At 41.0% G+C, this 21,590-nt stretch overlaps 1 protein-coding gene across 1 annotated transcript; it reads left to right on the top strand.

The window, feature by feature from the left end:
- The first annotated feature begins 5,281 nt into the window (after positions 1-5,281).
- On the top strand, positions 5,282-20,460 carry rnf168 (ring finger protein 168). Its single transcript, XM_055646006.1, has 6 exons — positions 5,282-5,777; positions 10,216-10,292; positions 12,758-12,934; positions 14,325-14,458; positions 15,962-16,034; positions 18,998-20,460. The coding sequence occupies exons 1-6, from the start codon at positions 5,459-5,461 to the stop codon at positions 20,105-20,107; spliced, it is 1,890 nt and encodes a 629-aa protein (XP_055501981.1). The 5' UTR covers positions 5,282-5,458; the 3' UTR covers positions 20,108-20,460.
- Positions 20,461-21,590: the final 1,130 nt, after the last annotated feature.

Below are 21,590 nucleotides of genomic sequence, written 5' to 3' on the forward strand. Positions count from 1 at the left end.
TGAGTCCACACCTGGAGTATTGTGTGGAGTTTTGGTCTCCAAATTTGAGGAAGGACATTCTTGCTATTGAGGGGGTGTAGCGTAGGTTCACAAGGTTAATTCCCAGCATGGTGGGACTGTCATATGCTCAGAGAATGGAGTGGCTGGGCTTGTATACTCAGGAATTTAGAAGGATGAGAGGCAATCTTATTGAAACATATAAGATTATTAAGGGTTTGGACACGCTAGATACATGTTCCCGATGTTGGGGGAGTCCAGAATCAGGGGCCACAGTTTAAGAATAAGGGGTAAGCCATTTAGAATGGAGATGAGGAAACACTTTTTCACACAGAGAGTTGTGAGTCTGTGGAATTCTCTGCCTCAGAGGGCAGTGGAGGCCGGTTCTCTGGATACTTTCAAGAGAGAGCTAGGTAGGGCTCTTGAAGATAGCAGAGTCAGGGGATATGGGGAGAAGGTAGGGAAGGCAGCCTCCCCTACTGAGTTTCTCCAGTATTGCCTTTTGTATGAATTATAATCCCTTGATCAAGCGGGTCAGATGGAAATGACACCTGATAAAATAAAGTCTATAATCTCATCTTTTAAGGAGTTCTGTTGTGGAGATTCCTTTCTAAACAATTCAGACTGTCTCAAGTATTCAAGCAGAGCCACACAGGCACCACCAAAATCTTGCAGTAAGTATACAACTATCTGTTTCTTCACAAACATCAAGGTGATTCCAGTCAAAAAGCCAGCAAACCAGCAAGTAGGCTTGGTTACCAAAAAGAAAACAAACTTTTGTTCCCCGCATAAAATTTGGAATATATTAAATCCTGAAAGATGCCTACCAGTGCGGGGGTCTAGTATAGACACGTAAGGGAGGTCTGAGAGTTGGTAAAAAAATTGGACATATCACTGTCCTTCTTCACTGTTATGGTAAACCTGAGAGGAGAAGAAAAACGTGGGTTATTTATTGATTGTACACTTGAAGTATATGCAAGGTACTGTTAATGAAATAAATGGTAAATAAACCTGTAGTTAAATGAAAGCCAGATATATTGTGCCAATCAAGCATGAAAAGCTCAAGCGTCTGTTGGCTTCCATTTCTCATCCATGTGCCCACACCTGCCTGTGTTAACGACACCTCTCCCAAGGAGGTTCAGTGTGTGAAAGACCTCATCTAAAGTATGTGGAAGTGCATAAATATCAGGATTGCTGATCAAATTCCTCCACTTTCATTCATTTTCTAAGAATGTAATGTGGAATTAAAATATATCTAAATTGAATTATTTTATTGATGAGCAAGAATGGTTATATTTCTGATTGCTTCAAGTGGAAACATGAACCTTAATGTTTCACCTGTCCTTTCAAACTACATTTAAAAACTTTGAGACTCCTCACAATTTTTTTTTTTTTCCATTTTAATACTTGACCTTGCCCTCAGTTCCCCTTAAAAAACTTAGCTTGGTACTTAGTTTCACAAGTAGAAATACCTAGAAAGGATTGTCATCATAAACGCTTTAAGAGCTTTGTTTTCAACAGGCATTTGCTCAAACTATGGACAATCCTTTTCAAAGATTTGAGGACCATAGCAATTATGATAAATTATGGTAATTGAGATGTAAAATATTTAACAATAAAGTGCTAGTGGGAATATTCAATCAATCAAATCAAAACTGAATTCACTCAATTAACAAAAGGGAACACATATCAAGTTTGCAGTATCCTTGGTGCACTTTGAAAACGTTGGGTTCAAATTTCAGTCCATGATCCAAGCACAAAAAAGTCGGCCGACATTCCAATATAGAGATGGCATTTGATCTCAAGTAGGCTTCATGGATCTTCTGAATTTATTCTGGTGCAAGTGGTTATCCCTGGTGACTGTTATTTATCCCTCAATTACTAAAATAGTGAATCTGGTAATTAACATCAATTTTTTAGGAAAGATTGGCTGTCCATTTCCATCAGTGACAACACCACAAAGTATTTTATGGCCTGTAAAGAGATTTGAGGAATTCTGAAGTTATAAAAGGCACAATGTGCTTGCTTGCTTTTTGGGGCAGAGAAGGAAGCCATTGAACCCATCATGTCCATGCTAACACAAAGCGGAAAAATAAACACAATAAATCAAAATATGCTCCTGTCTGGGCAACCCATTAATTGTCAAAGATGGAAATGCCATGAAGATTCATGTAGATTACTATTGATTGCGCTTAAAATAACTTCATTCAAAAACATGGCTAGTTGCATGCTATAGCGAGAGGATCTGCGTAAAGGAGCAAGGAGGTTCTACTGTCGTTGTACAGGGCCCTAGGGGACCTCACCGGCAGTATTGTGTGCAGTTTTGGTCTCCTAATTTGAGGAAGGACATTCTTGCTATTGAGGAAGTGCAGCGTAGGTTCACCACGTTAATTTCCGGGATGGCGGGACTGACATATGATGAAGGGATGGATCGACTGGGTTTATATTCACTGGAATTTTGAAAGATGAGAGGGGATCTTATAGAAACATTTAAAATTCTTAAGGGATTGGACAGGCGAGATGCAGGAAAAATGTTCTCCATGTTGGGAAAGTCCAGAACCAGGGGTCACAGTTTAAGAATAAGAGGTAGGCAATTTAGGACTGAGATGAGGAAAAACTTTTACACCCAGTCATAAATCTGTGGAATTCTCTGCCACAGAAGGCAGTGATGGTCAATTCACTGGATGTTTTCAAGAGTTAGACATAGTTCTCAGGGCTAACAGAATCAAGGGCTATGGGGAGAAAGTAGGAACGGGGTAATGATTTTGGATGATCAGATTGAATGGCGATGCTTGCTAGAAAGGCTGAATGCCCTACTCCTGCACCTATTTTCGATTGCTGATCCAATCTACATTTTGTGTAAGAAGTAACTTCCGATCCTGGTTTAAACCGAAGATAGATACAAAAAGCTGGAGTAACTCAGCAGGACAGGCAGCATCGATAGAGAGATGGAATGGGTGACGTTTCTGGTCGAGACCCTTCTTCAGACTCAAAGAAGGGTCTCAACCCGAAACGTCACCCATTCCTTCTCCAGAGATTCTGCCCAAAGATCTTTGATTCTGCCTATCCCGCTGAGTTACTCCAGCTTTTTGTGTCTATCTCCAATCTACATTTTCCCTGATGTACGTCCCTCTGACCTCACACCTTACCCATCCATATATATCTCTCCCCCTCCCCCTCCTCTCAGTCTGAAGGAGGGTTTCGATCCGAAACGTCACTCATTTCTTCCATCCAGAGATGCTGCCTGTCCCGCTGAGTTAGTCCAGCATTTTGTGTCTAACTTTGTTTCCAAAGTAGCTGAGACCTACAGCTTCTGTCCCATTGCTGTCCATGGTTATGTATCAACAGGTTAAACCCGTCCTGCAGGATATCCAGGCATTGTGTAATTTTCATATGTCCAGCATCTGTAATATTTTGCCCGTTAACATTTTCCAGAAGATTTGGACGTAGAAATGCTTCTGGAAATCTTGATTTAATCTTGGTTTAAACCGAAGATAAATACTGTCCGGTGGGCGGTGCGACTCACGTCGCAGCGGCCTCTGCAGTCCTTGCAGTATAATGTGGATAAATGTGAGGTTATCCATTTTGGTGGCAAAAACAGGAAAGCAGACTATTATCGAAATGGTGGCCGATTGGGAAAGGGGGAGATGCAGCGAGACCTGGGTGTCATGGTACACCAGTCATTGAAGGTAGGCATGCAGGTGCAGCAGGCAGTAAAGAAAGCGAATGGTATGTTAGCTTTCATTGCAAAAGGATTTGAGTATAGGAGCAGAGAGGTTCTACTGCAGTTATACAGGGTCTTGGTGAGACCACACCTGGAGTATTGCGTACAGTTTTGGTCTCCAAATCTGAGGAAGGACATTATTGCCATAGAGGGAGTGCAGAGACGGTTCACCAGACTGATTCCTGGGATGTCAGGACTGTCTTATGAAGAAAGACTAGGATAGACTTGGTTTATACTCTCTAGAATTTAGAAGATTGAGAGGGGATCTTATAGAAACTTACAAAATTCTTAAGGGGTTGGACAGGCTAGATGCAGGAAGATTGTTCCCGATGTTAGGGAAGTCCAGGACAAGAGGTCACAGCTTAAGGATAATGGGGAAATCCTTTAAAACCGAGATGAGAAGAACTTTTTTCACACAGAGAGTGGTGAATCTCTGGAACTCTCTGCCACAGAGGGTAGTTGAGGCCAGTTCATTGGCTATATTTAAGAGGGAGTTAGATGTGGCCCTTGTGGCTAAGGGGATCAGGGGGTATGGAGAGAAGGCAGGTACGGGATACTGAGTTGGATGATCAGCCATGATCATATTGAATGGCGGTGCAGGCTCGAAGGGCCGAATGGCTACTCCTGCACCTAATTTCTATGTTTCTATGTTTCTGTCTTTTTGTTATTTTTTGTCCAGTTTTAATGTAGTTTTTTTTTTTTTGGTGGGGTATGTGGGAAACTTTTAAAATCTTTCCCCTGCAAGGAGAACCCGACCTTTTCCCTGTCAGATCTCCGTTGTCGTTGGGGCTGCAACGTGGAGCGGCCTCCAGCAGGAGCGACCTGAGGCTCCAGTTGCGGAGTTGCGGACTTACTCACTATCGTAGAGCTGACCGAGTTCGGAGCGGGTGGAGCGGTGGTGGCGAGCTGCTGCGACCCGACCCCGGGGATTCGGAGGCTCCAACTGCAGGTCTGGTGGACGGTGACACCGGGGAGCCCGCAGGTCCCTGCTGGGAGACCACTTTTCGGGGCTTCCTCAACGACGACTTCTCCCGCCCGAGGTGCGGGGTCGAAGAGTACCTGGAGCGGGGCCATACATCACCGCCCGGCGCGGCTTCAACGGCTGCGGGACTTTGCTAGCGCCCGCCGGGGGCTCCAACAACAAGACCCAGAGCGCGGCCTTGCATCGCCCGGCGAGGTGTTAATGGCCGCGGGACAATTGCCATCGCCCGCCGGGGGCTTTGACTCTGACATCGGGAGGGGAATGGGGAGTGCAGGGGAAAGAGATAAGTTTTTTTGCCATCCATCACAGCGAGATGCGCTGTGATGGATGTCTGTGTAAATTGTGTTGTGTCTTAGGTCTTTTTTTCTTGTGTGTATGACTGTAGAAACAACATTTCATTTGAGCCTCTATGAGGTTCAAGTGACAAATAAATTGTATTGTGTATTGACACGCAGCCACGGTGCGAGGGGGCGAAGGTCAGTGAGCCGTGAGCTTCGGGTGCGCAGCCGCAGTGCGAGGGCCGCTTGAAGAGCGCGCGCATGCAGGGCGAGGGGGCGCTGGTACTGCGCAGCCGCGAGTAGCCGGAATGCGTGGGCACGTTAGTGCGCAGCCGCAGTGCGGGGGGCGAGGGAGCGGGGTATTTCAAAGCGAGTGGCGGTTTGGGGGTGAAGCCCAAAGATACTGGAGGAGTTCCTTCAGTATTTTTGGTGAAGCCGCTGCATGGTGAAGATCAAAGTCTTCTCCCAGCTTCCGCCATGAAGCAAAATAAACGGAGCGGCCCTGCGAAAGTCGAGGCCTCGAGTCCGCCGCCGGCCCTCAGCCTGGCCGAGTGCACCTGTCCGGTCTGCCAAGAGGTGCTGACCGAGCCGGTGACGCCGCCGTGCGGTCACTCGCTGTGTCGGGGCTGCTTTCAGCAGACGGTGGCAATCAGCAACATGAACTGCCCGCTCTGCCGCCGCCGCCTTTCCAACTGGGTGCGCACGCAGGTCCGGCGCGGCGGCCTAGTCAACACTGAGCTGGAGCAGCGCATCCGCCAGCAGTTCCTTCGGAACGGGGTAGTGGGGCCGATCGAAGGTGAGTGAGTGTCGAAAGCCTTTTCAGTTTATGTTTATTATTGTATGTACAGAGGTACGGCGAAAAGCTTTTTGTTGCTTGCTATCCAGTCAACTCAAATGTCACCGTGTCTTAGTTGGTTAAGTGACAATAAACGCGAACTTGAACTTGAAAGACAATACATGATTACAATCAAACCGTCCACAGTGTAAAGGGAATAACATTTAGTACAATGTAAAGTATGATTAAAGGTAGTCCAATGGTCTGCAATGAGGTAGATGCCCTGGATGGTGGTATCCTTGATTATAGATGCTGTGCTTGTGATGGGCTGACTGTTTGAGACCGCCACTCTAGCCTCTTGGATTAGTGTGTGTTGGAATTTGCTGTAGCCAGCCAGTATATCTCTACACGTTTGTTAGCATTTGATGATATGCTAAATCTCTTTAACCTTTTAAGAAAATAGAGATGTTAGTGTGCCTTCTTTGTGATTACATGCATGTGCTTGATCCTGGACTAATATGTTTAATGCCCAGGAATCTGAAGACTTCTAATAAAGATGATGTTGTCAGGGCTAGTGGGTCTGAGATATATAGAAGGAGGTTGAGTAGGTTAGGGCTCTTCCTTTGTGTGCAGGAGGGTGAAGGGTGAGCTTATCGAGGTATATAAAATCATAAGAGGAATAAATTGGTAGATGCACAGTATCTTGCCCAGAGTAAGTGAATTGAAGACCATGGGACATTAAGGTGAAGGGAAAAGATAATATGGGATCTGAGGGATAACTTTTTCACATGATGGGTGTATGGAACAAGCTGCCAGAGGAGGTAGCTGCGGCAGGGACTATCCTGATGTTTAAGAAACAATTAAACAGATACATGGATAGGACAGGTTTGGGTGGATATTATGTCCTGTAATTTCTACATGGTGAAACCAAAATGTATAAAAAAAATACCCTTAAATAAGGTATGACAATGTGCATTTCAACCATATGTGATTTTTATTTTTATTTTTTTTTCTATTACAAATCCTAAATTGTGGAGTACATGGCCAAATAAATAAATGATGGGCCTTTTGACACTATCATAGAAAGCATCCTGTCACAACTTTGTTTGGAAACGGTTATTCCCAATACTGCAAGAAATGACAAGAATTGTGCATGCTCTCCTGACCACACTGACCACTGTAAGGCATGTATTATCAATTATTTTACAGTTTAAGTTTAGGTAACAATCACATTTTGAATCCTGCAGACTTCGCCAAATATGATAGTCACTTAAACTTAAACTGTAAAACAATTCACAGAACACAAGTTTCAGGTAGATGCTTTTTACTTAAACACCATGGTGGGAGAGGGTACATAGACCTGCGTGCACACTTGGCTCACTCAGGCATCTGCTACTACCCTCTCAAGGAATACACAGAAGTACATGCAATATTTATACAGCTTAAAGCAGCTCAAAGCACATTCAGTAATTTTCCATTGTAACATGAAAAAGCCAGCCTGTACAGAGACATAATAGGGTTTTTTACTTAAGTTTGAGGTTAAACAGCTGCTATGATAATAAGGCCCCATTGTGTGATAAGGCATCACAGGATGTTAGCTCCAGACATTGGAATGTCTATTTGAGAAAAACAACGTATCTATGTTTCTGTGACTGTGAAGGCCAATCTGCAAAGCTTGTTTTTAGCACATTCAGCTTTAATGTGTCTGCTATAGCTAAAATAAAATGTTAACTATGACATTGGTCTTGGTGAGACCACACCTGGAGTATTGCGTACAATTTTGGTCTCCTAATCTGAGGAAAGACATTCTTGCCGTAGAGGGAGTACAGAGAAGGTTCACCAGACTGATTCCTGGGATGTCAGGACTTTCGTATGAAGAAAAACTGGATAGACTCGGCTTGTACTCGCTAGAATTTAGAAGATTGTGGGGGTATCTTATAGAAACTTACAAAATTCTTAAGGGGTTGGACAGGCTAGATGCAGGAAGATTGTTCCCGATGTTGGGGAAGTCCAGAACAATGGGTCACAGTTTAAGGATAAGGGGGAAATCTTTTAGGACCGAGATGAGGAAAACATTTTTCGCACAGAGAGTGCTGAATCTCTGGAATTCTCTGCCACAGAAGGTAGTTGAGGCCAGTTCATTAGCTATATTTAAGAGGGAGTTAGATGTAGCCCTTGTGGCTAAAGGGATCAGGGGGTATGGAGAGAAGGCAGGTACAGGATACTGAGTTGGATGATCAGCCATGATCATATTGAATGGCAGTGCAGGCTCGAAGGGCTGAATGGCCTACTCCTGCACCTATTTTCTATGTTTCTATTAACCCTTACACAGGCTCCTAGCCATTGACTTCTCGATGTCTTGAGAAAGCAGCCAATGTAATCAGGACCTTTCCTTCTTCCTGCTACTATCAGGCAGAAGACACAAAAGCTTGAAAGCATATACTACCAGATTCAGGAACGGTATCTTCCCCTCTGTTATTAGAGTTCTGACTGTACTTCCACAAGCTAAGCTACAATCCTGATTCTCTAACCTACCTAATTAGACATTGGACTGTTACACTTTGGTATATTTTACATTGCTCTATCTTGTGTACTTCATTTTGGCTTGATTGTATTCATGTATAATATTTTCTGATTAATTGGATAGCATGCAAAATAAAGCTTTCACTGGACCCCCCCCCCCCCCCCCCCCACTCTTCCCTCTCCCAAATGGTTCCATTATCACCTACTTTATTCGATTACAGCACCGCTATCACCCACTGGCTCCTGTCTCATTGCCCCCCCCCCCCCCCCCCCCCCCCCTTTCCCCCACCTCCGTCTTAATCCTGATGCAGTTTTGACCAAAACATCAACCCTGCCCAGATGCTGCTCAACTCGCTGAGTTCCTTCAGTAAATTGTTTGTTGCTTGAGACCCTAGAATCTACAGTCTCTTGTCTCCTGTCTTTGAATTTTGTATTGAACATTTTGAAAGGTAGCCCAATGTGCTTTTGTTTTTTTCCAACAGGGAAAGAACCTTTAGTGGCTTATGAACAATTACTTCTGGAACTTCTAGAACTTATCTCTAAATTACTTCTAGAACTCCATCTCCTTCCAAAAAAGTCATATTGCAGTGTTGCTTTTGGGATTTTTAAATATTAACAAAATTGTGATATGTTAAGATAGTTCTTAAGTTCGTTATAGACAATAGGTGCAGGAGTTGGCCATTCGGACCTTCGAGCCAGCACCGCCATTCAATGTGAGCATGGCTGATCATCCCCAATCAGTACCCCATTCCTGCCTTCTCCCCATATAGCCTATCTTTAAGAGCCCTATCTAGCTCTCTCTTGAAAGTATCTAGAGAACCGGACTCCACCGCTTTCTGAGGCAGAGAATGCCACAGACTCACAACTCTGTGTGATGTGCAGTGGGGTAAGGATATTTTCTTCATTCTCTCCTTTTAAAGGCAATTGTGGGAAAACCATTTTTTGTATGTGCACCTAATAAAAAGTAAATAAACCGTCAAAGTAAGCTGAATGGATTCGAAAGAACAATTAAAAACTGCTGATAAAGTGGATTTAAGGGAGGAGATCTATATATCCTGGCTAAAGAACATAGTACAGTACAGCACATGACAGCTCCTTTGGCCCACAATGTCTGTGCCCATCATGATGCCAAGTTAAACTAATCTCTACCTGCATAGGAACAATATCTCTACATTCCCTGCAGATCGATGTACCCATCTAGAGCCACTATCGTGTCTGCTTCCACCTGGCAGTGTGTTCTAGGCACCTATTTCCCTGTTTTCAAAAAAACTTGCTCTACACATCTCCTTTTAAATTTTGCCCCACTCACCTTAAAGCTATGTCCTCTGGCTGGCTACCCTATTCATGACTGTCATAATTTTATATTTATATATCGGGTCGGCATTTAGCCTCTGCTCCTGAGAAACCAATCCAAGTGTGTCTAACCTCCGTAATGTAAGAAGATGATACTTGAGTAGGAAGATAAGAAAGTAAAATAGGAAGAGAATACTTTATTTTAAAAAAAAAATCAAAAAAGAAATCCCACTCTGCATAATATCCAGTATTACTTTGTAATTTTATAAGCAGATGAGTGCACTGTTATTGTACCCCCCCCCCCCCAAATAAAATGGGGTAGAATAATAATGCACTCATCTGTTTATACAGTGACAAAATAAAGCTGGATGTTATGCAGAGTGGGCAAATTGCATGGAGGCCCATTACAAGGTGTGTTTCTATGCAAAGCTGTTGATCTTTACAAGGTGCTTGGATATTAGATTAATAAAATGGTTACTAATTTGTTAACAGGTTCTTTACTCCTTGTTCCACTTTCAAACTCAAATACCGAGTCGTTCTTAAATGTATTCCTATTTATCTCTAGTAAGGAATAATAATCTGCAGGGTCAAGTGAAATTGTTTACATGTAAGCAGTCAATAATTGATCCTCATATTTTATAAGTTGGCAGATTGTGTCCATCACCTCAACTATGTAAACCTGGTGAGTTGCGACAAGAATATGAAGAGCAGATCAGTAAGGTGAGAAGTAGATCTCTATTCCATGCAACAATAATCTATTTGTGTGATTCTATGCATTTCTGTGCAATTTTAGGACTAGAACGTTTCTCCATAACCTGAGCATGCATGCTCTTTTATTGTCCACCAGTGAATTTACAAAACCTCAAACTTTGCATTTGGGAACTGAAGAGTAGCTTTAAATTGGTGCATGTTTGCCCTTTTATTAATGAAAAACAGATCATATTTAATTTGTGTAATGGTAATTAAGGGAAATTATTAATGGTATCATACAACATAGAAAAGAACAGGCCCTTTGCCCATGATGTCTGTGCTGCACACAACGCTAAGCTAAATTAATGTAATCTCCCTGCACATGATCCGTACCCCTCCATTCCCGGCATATCTGTGTGCATATCTAAAAGACTCTTGAATGTCATTATTGTATCTGTCTTCTCCACCATCGCTGGCAGCACGTTCCACGCAAAAATAACCTCTCGTACATCTTCAAACATTGCCCTTTTCACCCTAAAGCTAGGCCTTCGGGTCTCTGACATTTCCACGACAATGCTGGCTTGGGTTTATGCATACATTGAAAGGGACCACATCCCCAAATATGTTCTGTGAGGGGCAATGATTGGAGTCAAAAGTACATTTGTGTAATCAGTCTGCTTTTTAAAGGAAGCTGTAAAAGTAATATGAAAGTCTTTAATATTCATTATGACCAGTCTAGGCTAGGTAATGATAAAGTGAATACTGAAATTGGTTGTGGGAGGAATATTCTACCAACCAACTAGCTGTTTCGTTAATAGGTATCTGGTATGGAAGCAAGACTGGAATGTACACCTACATCACTGTCCAGTGAAATTAAGATAAAGCACTGTTGGCATTTCAATTCAAATTTTCTAGTGGCATTGTATGGAAATAATTTTGTTCTATGACATAAATATTTAAGGTATTTTGCTCACGACTGGGTAGGTTTGATTACATGTTCACCAGGCAGGAATATATTTGGAATTTTGTGTTTCTTTTGAATCTTCAGTCTTTTGCATACTTTCCTTAATTACAGAAGCTACAACTATGGAACAAGTGATTCATCACGTTTACATTTTCTGGCACATTGTTGTATAAGGGAAGTTATTTTAAGTTGCTTCATTTAGTAGGTAATACAAAATTATAAAAACTGGACAAGCTAGATGAAGGAAAAATGTTCCCAATGTTGGGCGAGTCTAGAACCAGGGGCCACTGTCTTAGAATAAAGGGGAGGCCGTCTAAGACAGGTGAGAGAAAACGTTTCCCCCCCCCGAGAGTTGTGAATTTGTGGAATTCCCTGCCACAGAGGGCAGTGGGGGCCAAATCACTGGATGGGTTTAAGAGAGAGTTAGATCGAGCTCTAGGAATCAAGGGATATGGGGAGAAGGCAGGCACGGGTTATTGATTTGGGACGATTAGGCATGATTACAATGAATGTCGTTGTGCTGGCTCATAGGGCCAAATGGCATCGTCCAGCACCTATTTTCTATGTTTCTAATATTCCACCAAACTGCGCATGCGAGGCTGCCGTGTTCAAATTTGTGCTGTTGTCGGCTGAAATTAAGTTAAAGTTAATAAACCCGTGGAGGCGTTTGTAAAATAGAAGGGAACTTATCCGTGGAGCTGTTGTGTCCGCGTGTGAGGACAGGCAAGTATGGGTGAAAGGGAAAACAGATGGCGATCTGGAAAAGGCCCAACTGTGCAGGCACGGCTGAGGGGTTCCTGTTGTGACGCCGGAGATCACCGTTATGAAGCGCAGGGGAACCCTCACCCACATGCATGGATGGGGGAGCTGTTTTAAGTTATTTTAAGTTTTAAATACCCGTGTAGCTTTTGGGTCCCTGTTGTGAGGCCAGGCAATTAAATGCAACAAAAAAAAAGAGAGATTTGGGGTCCCATTGTGACTCTCCTGCTTCCCCCAGCACTGGACTTAAAAAAAATTTCAATTGCACTTCCCCAATAGCAATACCAATTCACCCTCCCGCTCCTATTCCTGCCAGGAGCTGGAGTAAGTGTTGTATGATGGCAACATTGTTGCAAATGTTGGGTGAAGTACTGTGATATCCCACTCAGTTGAAAACCTGGTGGAAGCACAATGTTCCTGTATTGTACCTTTGTATCAAAGTCTGTTGGAAGCTGGTGCAGCAAGGATTTTAACAGTAAACATCATGTTAACGTTGGCTTTTATAAACCTTGAAATATCAATAACTTGTGAAATATAACATCAAATCTGAAGGAAACTTGATACGAACGACGACTTGAAAAAGCTGTTTACGATTCTGCAAAAAAATTTGCGCTATTGTGTACCGTTTTGGCATCGCTCCTTGAGATGACAGACAGACAGACAAACAAGTCGAGACTTTTAATAGTATATAGATAATTGATTATGGCTGGTTTATAATCTGTCGGATATTTCATTGGTAGATAATGAGATGCTTAATACTCATGTTTAACAGTTGCAGGCAGAGCGTCGTGCTATTGAAGAAGAGGAACACAGAGCAAGTGAAGATTTAATTCAGAAGCTTTTGGCAGAGGAACGGGAACAGCAAATGCATGCAGAACAGAAGAGGAAAGAAATGGATGAACAACTAAAAAGAGATGAAAAGCTAGCAAAGATATTGAGTGAGGAGGTGGTAAGTAAAAACCAATGGATACGTTTGTTTTCATGTTTTGAGCAGATTAGAATGTTTTTATTGCCTTTAAGAAAATACAATCCTGGTTATGCACAGCAGTTGATATAAAACCCAAATATAAAACCCGAATGGTGAACTGAATTTTGTTCTGCAGCCATTAACCTTAGAATAAATTCTGCAAAAAATTATGATTCTGCTGCACCGCTGAGTTTCTCCAGCATTTTTGTGAGCCTTAGAATAAATTGCAGTTTATAATATGTTTGTGTTTATAGCAAATATTATAGTGTATAAAAGATTTTGGCAGTCTTTAAGATCAGTTGAGTCCCTAAATGTACCCTCTTGATGAGTGCTCCCTGCTGTATTTGAATAGGGAGTTTAAACAGAGTTTGTCATTGGGATTAGGAAATTATGTTTTTCACTGGGGTATACTGGTCATAATGCGCTGTTCCATGATTGACTGGAATAGGTTTTATGGGCCTGTTGCTTCTTTCGTACATACTTGGATGTGGGCCATTTGTTAAATCATGGGGATACCTGAGGAAATGTCCCAACATCAGTTATTTCAAATATGTTCATAAACTCCTTCGCACAAACTTTTAATACAAATAAAGTGGTCTGTCACCTAATACAAAACATTTGATATTTGGCTACCTGACCACCATGGCCTGCCTCTAAGACTCACTATTTGCTTTAAGGTTTGTCAAATTAGAATAAATAATTCTTGCTATATCAGCACTATAATCTGCAGATGGAAATCGCAATTGGCAGTGATTACAGGATGAATTTGAGGTGTAATGCTATTTGCTGCAATTTATATACATTTTTATCCTTTAGGTTACAAGTCCAGTACACTAACCATGTAGCCTTAATTTCCTAAATGTCTAAGTGTATTTTATGTGAAAGTACCCATCGCAATGCCTCAGTCGCATTTATTCATTTGGACGTACAAATATTTGCTTAAGCTAACAATCAGAATGTCTTCCATGAGTTTGATTTCCTCAGTTTGCTGCTTAAAAATTAATTTGAAGTATTAATGGAATAACAGTTGGTTTAGTCTGGGAGTCTGCTTGTCTGGCACCAGTAAAGCTCCTAGTCTGTCAGCTTAATGGCATTTTACTGTACCCAGTATAGTATTAGCACGAGCATACTGAATTTGAAAACTCCAGCAGAAATTCATGTATTGATGACATTTTCATGACAACAGTTTTTAAAATCTTTATGCCATGTCACTAGCTCCGTTGTTCAGTCTGCTGCGATAGGACAATTCTGAGAATGGAAGTATTGTGCATGAAGTAGGTAAATAATTGCTCCAAATTGATGTCCTTGAAAATGCAGAGTATAGCAATAAACATGATTGCACCATTTTATCTTTTAAATTCTCTCTCTGCAGAATTCAATACACAGGCCGACTCCAGAAAAACTGGGTGGGTGCACAAAATCAATTTCCTCAAAATTCAACTCGTCCATCTCCAAAAGAACTAAATTGATAGCACCAAGCCCGAATAATATGGAAGATATACAAAGGCAAGTAGAGGTGCAATGGGATTCTTAACCCAATCATTTCCGTACCGTGCTTAAATCAAGAGGAACTTCAGACTGTAAATTGGGCATTTGCGAGCTGTTGTCTGAGTTTTGGATGAATTTTATTTAAAGATCTCTCCCATATTCTCCATGATTTTATGGGCAAGTTGTACTTGTAGGGTATTTAAATCTGTATACAAAACAGAAAAGGTGGATGCAGTGCTGCTCATCTTTCTTGCTAATGGATGTTTAAAGTCCGACATGGTGTTCAAATAGTGTGAATAGAAGATGACGTGGGTTACGTATTTAAATTGATTGCGCAAGTGCAAGGTTACATGCATCTCTTATGCAAGTCAGAGTGCCGGTATCATTATGTGCATAATTACAAGAGATTCATGGTTTAATCTGTCCATCACTGCTTTATACATCTGCACAGACAATCCTCTGGTTTCTGCATACCGATCCTAGATCACTGCCTGTATTAATCACTCCATTGTTGGTGATTAACGTCATCCCTACATTTCCAATTTGTTGAGCCGATCATGTGCACTCTTGTGTTGGGAGGACCCAGTGCTAAAAGATTAAAACACTGCCACACAGAAATCAAAATATTGGGGAAAGTAGAATGAAACTAGTTATCACAAAGAGGAATAAGTGAGTTGTATTGATGTGGAGTGATGAGCCCCAAGGATTCATCCTTGTCTACCAATTATTTACTCTATATTAATGATTTGGAAGGTTCAGCATGCATAAATTAAAGTGTTCAATAACATAAATTGGTGACAGAGCATGCTGCAATAAAGATATTTGTAGTCAACAGAAATGGGTTGCGTAAATGGCAGAAAATAAAGCAAGTGGATTTTAATATCGGAAAGTGAGGCCATGCACTTCAGTAAGAGGAATCACAAGACGGTCTATAATCTGAAACTAAAGTTCTGTAAGCTGCTTTCTGGTATGAGGGTTGTCCTAACACAAACATAGAAACATAGAAATTAGGTGCAGGAGTAGGCCATTCGGCCCTTCGAGCCTGCACCGCCATTCAATATGATCATGGCTGATCATCCAACTCAGTATCCCGTACCTGCCTTCTCTCCATACCCCCTGATCCCCTTAGCCACAAGGGCCACATCTACCTCCCTCTTAAATATAGCCAATGAACTGGCCTCAACTACCCTCTGTGTCTCGCTGCATCTCCCCCTTTCCCAATCGGCCACCATTTAGATAATATTCTGCTTTCCCGTTTTTGCCACCAAAATGGATAACCTCACATTTATCCACATTATACTGCAAACAACTGAAGAAATTGGATCTGGTCATTTAAAACAAAAGTAAGAATTCTTAGTTGTGGAATTCTGGAATGGTAACTCTTATTTAATATTTTGCCCTGATATCTGTAGCCACATTACACTGGTGTTGGTTCTAATGCAAGTTCATTTGCTCCCATTAGGCCAAGACTAACACCAGCCCAAGGTACAGTTATTTTTAATGTTTCCCTTTTTATTTCAGGTATTTATCCCCAACTTTGCCAAAGCATCCAACAGCTGCAATTAATAGACTGAGAAACAATGTCTCTGGTCCAGTAAGTGTGTGTGAAATTAATTATTTCAATTTTATATTGCATACAGTGCCCTCCATAATGTTTGAGAAAAAGACCCATCATTTATTTATTTGCCCCTGTACTACACAATTTGAGATTTGTAATAGAAAAAAAAATCACATGAGGTTAAAGTGCACTTTGTCAGATTTTATTAAAGGGTATTTTATTAATTTTGGTTTCGCAATATAGAAATTACTGCTGTGTTTATACATAGCCCCCCCCCCATCATCCCTCATTGCAGGGCACCATAATGTTTGGGGCACGTGACTTCGCAGGTGTTTGTAATTGCTCAGGTGTGTTTAAATGCCTCCTTAATGCAAGTATGCGAAACACTAAGGGGCAGCAAACGCTAGTGGGAGTTGTGTACAGGCCACCTAACAGTAGTAGTGGAGTTGGGGATGGCATCAAACAGGAAATTAGAAATGTGTGCAACAAAGGTAAAACAGTTATAATGGGTGACTTCAATCTACATATAGATTGGGTGAATCAAATTGGCAGGGGTGCTGAGGAAGAGGATTTCTTGGAATGTATGCGGGATAGTTTTCTAAACCAACATGTAGAGGAACCAACGAGAGAGCAGGCTATTCTAGACTGGGTATTGAGTAATGAGGAAGGGTTAGTTAGCAGTTTTGTTGTGCATGGCCCCTTGGGCAACAGTGACCATAATATGGTTGAGTTCTTCATTAGGATGGAGAATGACATTGTTAATTCAGAAGCAAGGGTTCTGAATTTAAAGAAAGGTAACTTTGAGGGTATGAGACGTGAATGGCCAAGATAGACTGGCAATTAATTCTTAAAGGTTTGACGGTGGATATGCAATGGCATTTAAAAGGCATTTTAAGATGCAGCCTCCCCTACACCCAGTCTCTTTTGTTTTTTGGTTTATTAGTTATGTTAAGTTTGTTTTTTTTGTGTTGTTTGGTGTTTTTTTTATTTGGGGGAGAGAGGGCACCACCTGGGCATGGGTGAACTACAACAATTGTTCATCCCAGTTTGGCAAAAGAATAAATCAGGGAAGGTAGTGCATCCATGGATAACAAGGGAAATCTGGGATAGTATCAAAACAAAAGATGAAGCATACAAATTAGCCAGAAAAAGCAGCCTACCAGAGGACTGGGAGAAATTCAGAATCCAGCAGAGGAGGACAAAGGGCTTAATTAGGAAAGGGAAAATAGATTATGAAAGAAAACTGGCAGGGAACATAAAAACTGACTGCAAAAGTTTTTATAGATATGTGAAGAGAAAAATATTAGTTAAAACAAATGTAGGTCCCATGCAGTCAAACAGGTGAATTGATCATGGGGAACAAGGACATGGCAGACCAATTGAATAACTACTTACTAAGGAAGACATAAATAATCTGCCGGAAATAGCAGGGGACCTTTAGATTCTGGAACAGTTCCTGAGGTTTGTCTGACGAATCTTGTAGAATTTTTCAAGGATGTAACTAGTAGAATGGATAAGAACCTTAATGTTGTACAATAGACCCCCAAATAGTCAACAGCAATTGGAGGAACAAATATGCAGGGTATTTGTGGAGAATAATAGGATTATCCTAGTTGGGGATTTTAACTTTATATATAGACTGGGAGTGAGATGGTATAAATGGCTTGCAGAAATCAAACAATTTCTCTGAACTCTACTCAATATAAGAATAATTTTGGCTAGGTTGTGGCAGAAGGAGCATGTGGGACCACCTGTGAGATGGAGTTATTGAAGATTGGATAGATTGGATGTCTATTGGGATTGCTTTAATGCAGGAAAAATTTCACATCCCAAGTTCAGTCAAACAAGATTGAGTAGGGCAAAACCAACATCTGAGTTTACCCTCTTTCTCCTTGTGACCAGTTTATGTAAGGTAACCCTGGAAACCTTACCCCCTCCCCCCCCTCCCCCCCCCCAGTCTAGTTCAATCAAAAACCACTGAGTCAAGTACTGGAACAACTAAACTTTATTTTTGGATTGAACAGCAAATTCCCCTATACGATACCTAAACCACCGCGGGTTCGATCCTTGTCTCTGCCTGGCCAACCCCTTCAGCCTCGTACAAGCAGACGCACTCCAAAAGGTCACATAGTCCCAAGCGTTCTTCCAGAAGATCGACACCGATCTAAGATGGAGACACCTTTTATAGGTCTGCGAACCTTGAGGGGCTGAACTACATAGGGGTGGTCTCTTTACAATCCAATCAAACATGTTAATCACATCAATACATTATTGACAGTTCCCAAAACCAATTACAGTCTCCCATACATTGTTTCTAGGAGAAACTTCTGGAAGGAAGCTAACTTAACTTAATAATGTAACATTTACCCTGGAATTCAAACAAATCCTGTCGGGGCTTAACACTTTAACCAATCAACAAACAGCAGGGTAACTGTCTAGCTACATTGGATTACTGCAAAAGCATTGTAAATAATCAACTTCATGCATTTTACACTTCTTTGGAGGTCCTTTGCAAAAATCTAATTCATACTGACAATTGAAGAGATACATTTCTTATCTGCAAAACTGATCTGGGACCTAGACTTACTGGCACCATTCAGCAGCTTGTCGTGTTACCTACAGACACACAGACTTGACCAAAGATGGCCTAGCAATGCATGAATCCTTTACTAAATTTTGGTTCTATTCCTGCTCCTTTTTGGCCAGGATTTACAGAATGTTGGCCTTTTAGAAGTTGAACTCTAACAGCTCTCCATATTGCACAATGAAGCCCATTAAATTGGCCAAAATTTCTTAAAGCTGATGTGAATTGACCTTCTTACAAAATTAATAGTGTTTTGTCCCTATCTCCGATACCAACCGCTGCTGAATATCGTAGCTTTTCTGGATTGTGCTAAAATTCAAGTTAGACAAGAGATGGCAAACTCTAATATGAGCAGTTTTTTAAGCAAATATTCCCTTGAACTTGAATAAAGCTAATTAGATGTTTTTTTTTTCAGGAGATCACATCTGAGGCAGTTGAACTAATTTCAAGCGGTAGCTCTACTACAAGTATTCATCTATTCAATTGTGATAAAGAAGAGACGGTCTCCAGTTCGGACCATTCAGAATTGGTACAGTTTATTGAAGGAACTCCTGATGAAGCCATCGCAGATTGTCAAATGGAGTATACCAGTCAGTGCAGTTCAGAGCACAATGAAAGTGAGATGCTAGAAGCTTGCAGCAGTGCACAGAATGTTGGCAAGTCCAAGAAAAATGTAACACTTATAGAATTGAAGATGAATTCAATTAATTGTAATGACAATCTGGTGGATTTTGCAGTTGTGCCAATTTTAAATAATGAACTTGAGACAGCATGTTCTAGTGCAGGTTGTAGTTCAACTAATGTGGACCATGCAACAGTCCAAAATTTGATACAAGATGAAACTGCAGAGCATGAAATTTTGAGCCAAAGCCCCTTTAAAATGACAACAGTTGTGAAAAGAAAAGCAGGTAATTCCTCAGAAGTTTCTACATCCACTGGTGTCTCGATTAAAAAGAGAAAAATTTGTCCCGAAAACCATGATGAGCCCAGTGAGAATCCTCAATTTTGCTACAATATGTTTAATCATGAGCATCTTGCAGGCTGGGAGACTCAACTTTTAGATAAGTGCAAAATGGAAGAGAAGGATCGATTGTTGGCCATAAAAATACAGAAAGAACTTGATAAAGAGATGCAGACTGTGCATAGGACAAGGGGGACACCTGATGAATATTCGCTTCGGACCAAGAAATTGCCAACAAATTGTGAACAAAAGATGCTTGCAAAAAATATAACTCCACTGGCAACCCCAGAGAGCCATCGAACCTCTAAAACCCCATCAAGATCACAGTCCAGCACCAGTAATAAGCAAGCCATGCTCAAGAATAACTCGTCTAAGACATGCAAACGGAGAAGTAGAATCTTTCAGGTTCCAACAAGGTTCTTTAACACTCAAAAGGCCCAATGTCAGAGACCGCTAGCTTCCATGGATGCTAATTCTCCTGCATTGACTACTGTCGGTGAACTAAGAAACAGTAGAAAACAACAGACTATTATTGATATGTTCCAGAAATGTAACTCTAAATAGGCTTGTGCAAAGAATTTGACTATTTTGCCACGTCCAGATTAGAATTTAAGAGTTTATTCTTTGCTTCGCAGATTGTCTGAATTCATTTTCCTGCCAGTCTAGAACTGCAGAATTCATTTTCCTGACAGTCTGCACTTCAAACGCCCTGTTTAAATTTATTAGGGGTGGTTTTTTACCAATTTTGCTTACTTTCTGTGGTTTCTCAACACTGAAGTAATTGTCCAGTTCCTTAACAGCTGCATTTTCATGCATTAGCAAAAAAAAAAGCCATAATAGTTCTGTTTAACTGTCAAAGATTCAGTGCAGTTTAAGTTGTTTAGTTCTTATAATAAATAAAGCATAATGAGAATCAATCTTTGTTTCATTACTGCATCCCAACACCTTGCCTCAGTGTTTCGCAGTATTGTTTCTGAAAGGCTGACACTTAATAGAATGGATATTTACATTTGAGAACTCAAATTTGTAGAAATTGAATTAATATAATTAAAAACTGAACATTTGGCATTTGAGAGAAAAATGGTATGGTGGAGGTCATGAATAGCAGCTTTAACAGGTTATGTAGCATAGCTTTAGCAAAAAGAACCGATCATTTCCAGAATTTGAATGGATGATACTGAAGCTAAAAATAGGGTAGGGGCGATGGTGAAAATAAGTTGTATTTATATATCAAGCCTGTTTGCGTAACATATTTGAGAAAACTGAAGTCTGATTAATGTTTGAACTTTTACCCTGGAGTCAGAAAATTGTAGATTCTACTACCATTCCACAGCCTTGAAGCACACTATGCTATTATTTCAGTAGTGCTGAGTTCTTAAGGTTATGTTTTACAGATGGCAAGGCTCTGCTCTGTTCCAGTGTCCAAGATATGAGGTAGGTAATGGTAACGTTGATGATAGGGTTTGGGTGATAGGAGATGGTCAGCAGAAAGTGAATGAAAGGGCAAGATGATGAGGTGGGTGCTTGGAATCAAAATGGTAGAATGAAAATGGTGATGAATGTGATGGATTGGTACTTGGGGTAGGCCATTAAGAGCATCAGTTTACATTTTGTAATCAAGCAAATAGTTCACATAATTGAAAGAATTTGTAAATTGGTTACCAATATTAGGAGCCTATGTTTTGAAGTTTGTATAACAGAACTTGAATCATGCTTTTGGACAAATTATTGTTGAAACTAGAAATGTTAAACAGCAAATTTGTTATGATTAGGAAGCCCTTTGTGGAATCCTGGTAATGTTTTATTCTGTCTGTCAGCCTCTCTGTCAACTATTATTCATTGGATTGAGGGGGGAAACGGTGGAAGCTGCATCAAATTTTCAACCTTCTGTTTGGGAATGTTTTCTGAACGGTGATGGGTCTCTGCATTAATAAAGCAAAACACATTTTACAAGTTTGAAGGAGTATTTTACATGGATAATCTTTTGCCATTATCCCATATTACTTTTTAAAGGGCTGCAGAGTTTGCAGAAGCAGGCAGTTAGTGT

Source organism: Leucoraja erinacea, chromosome 14 (assembly GCF_028641065.1).
Source record: "Leucoraja erinacea ecotype New England chromosome 14, Leri_hhj_1, whole genome shotgun sequence".
NCBI classification, from domain to species: Eukaryota; Metazoa; Chordata; class Chondrichthyes; order Rajiformes; family Rajidae; genus Leucoraja; species Leucoraja erinaceus.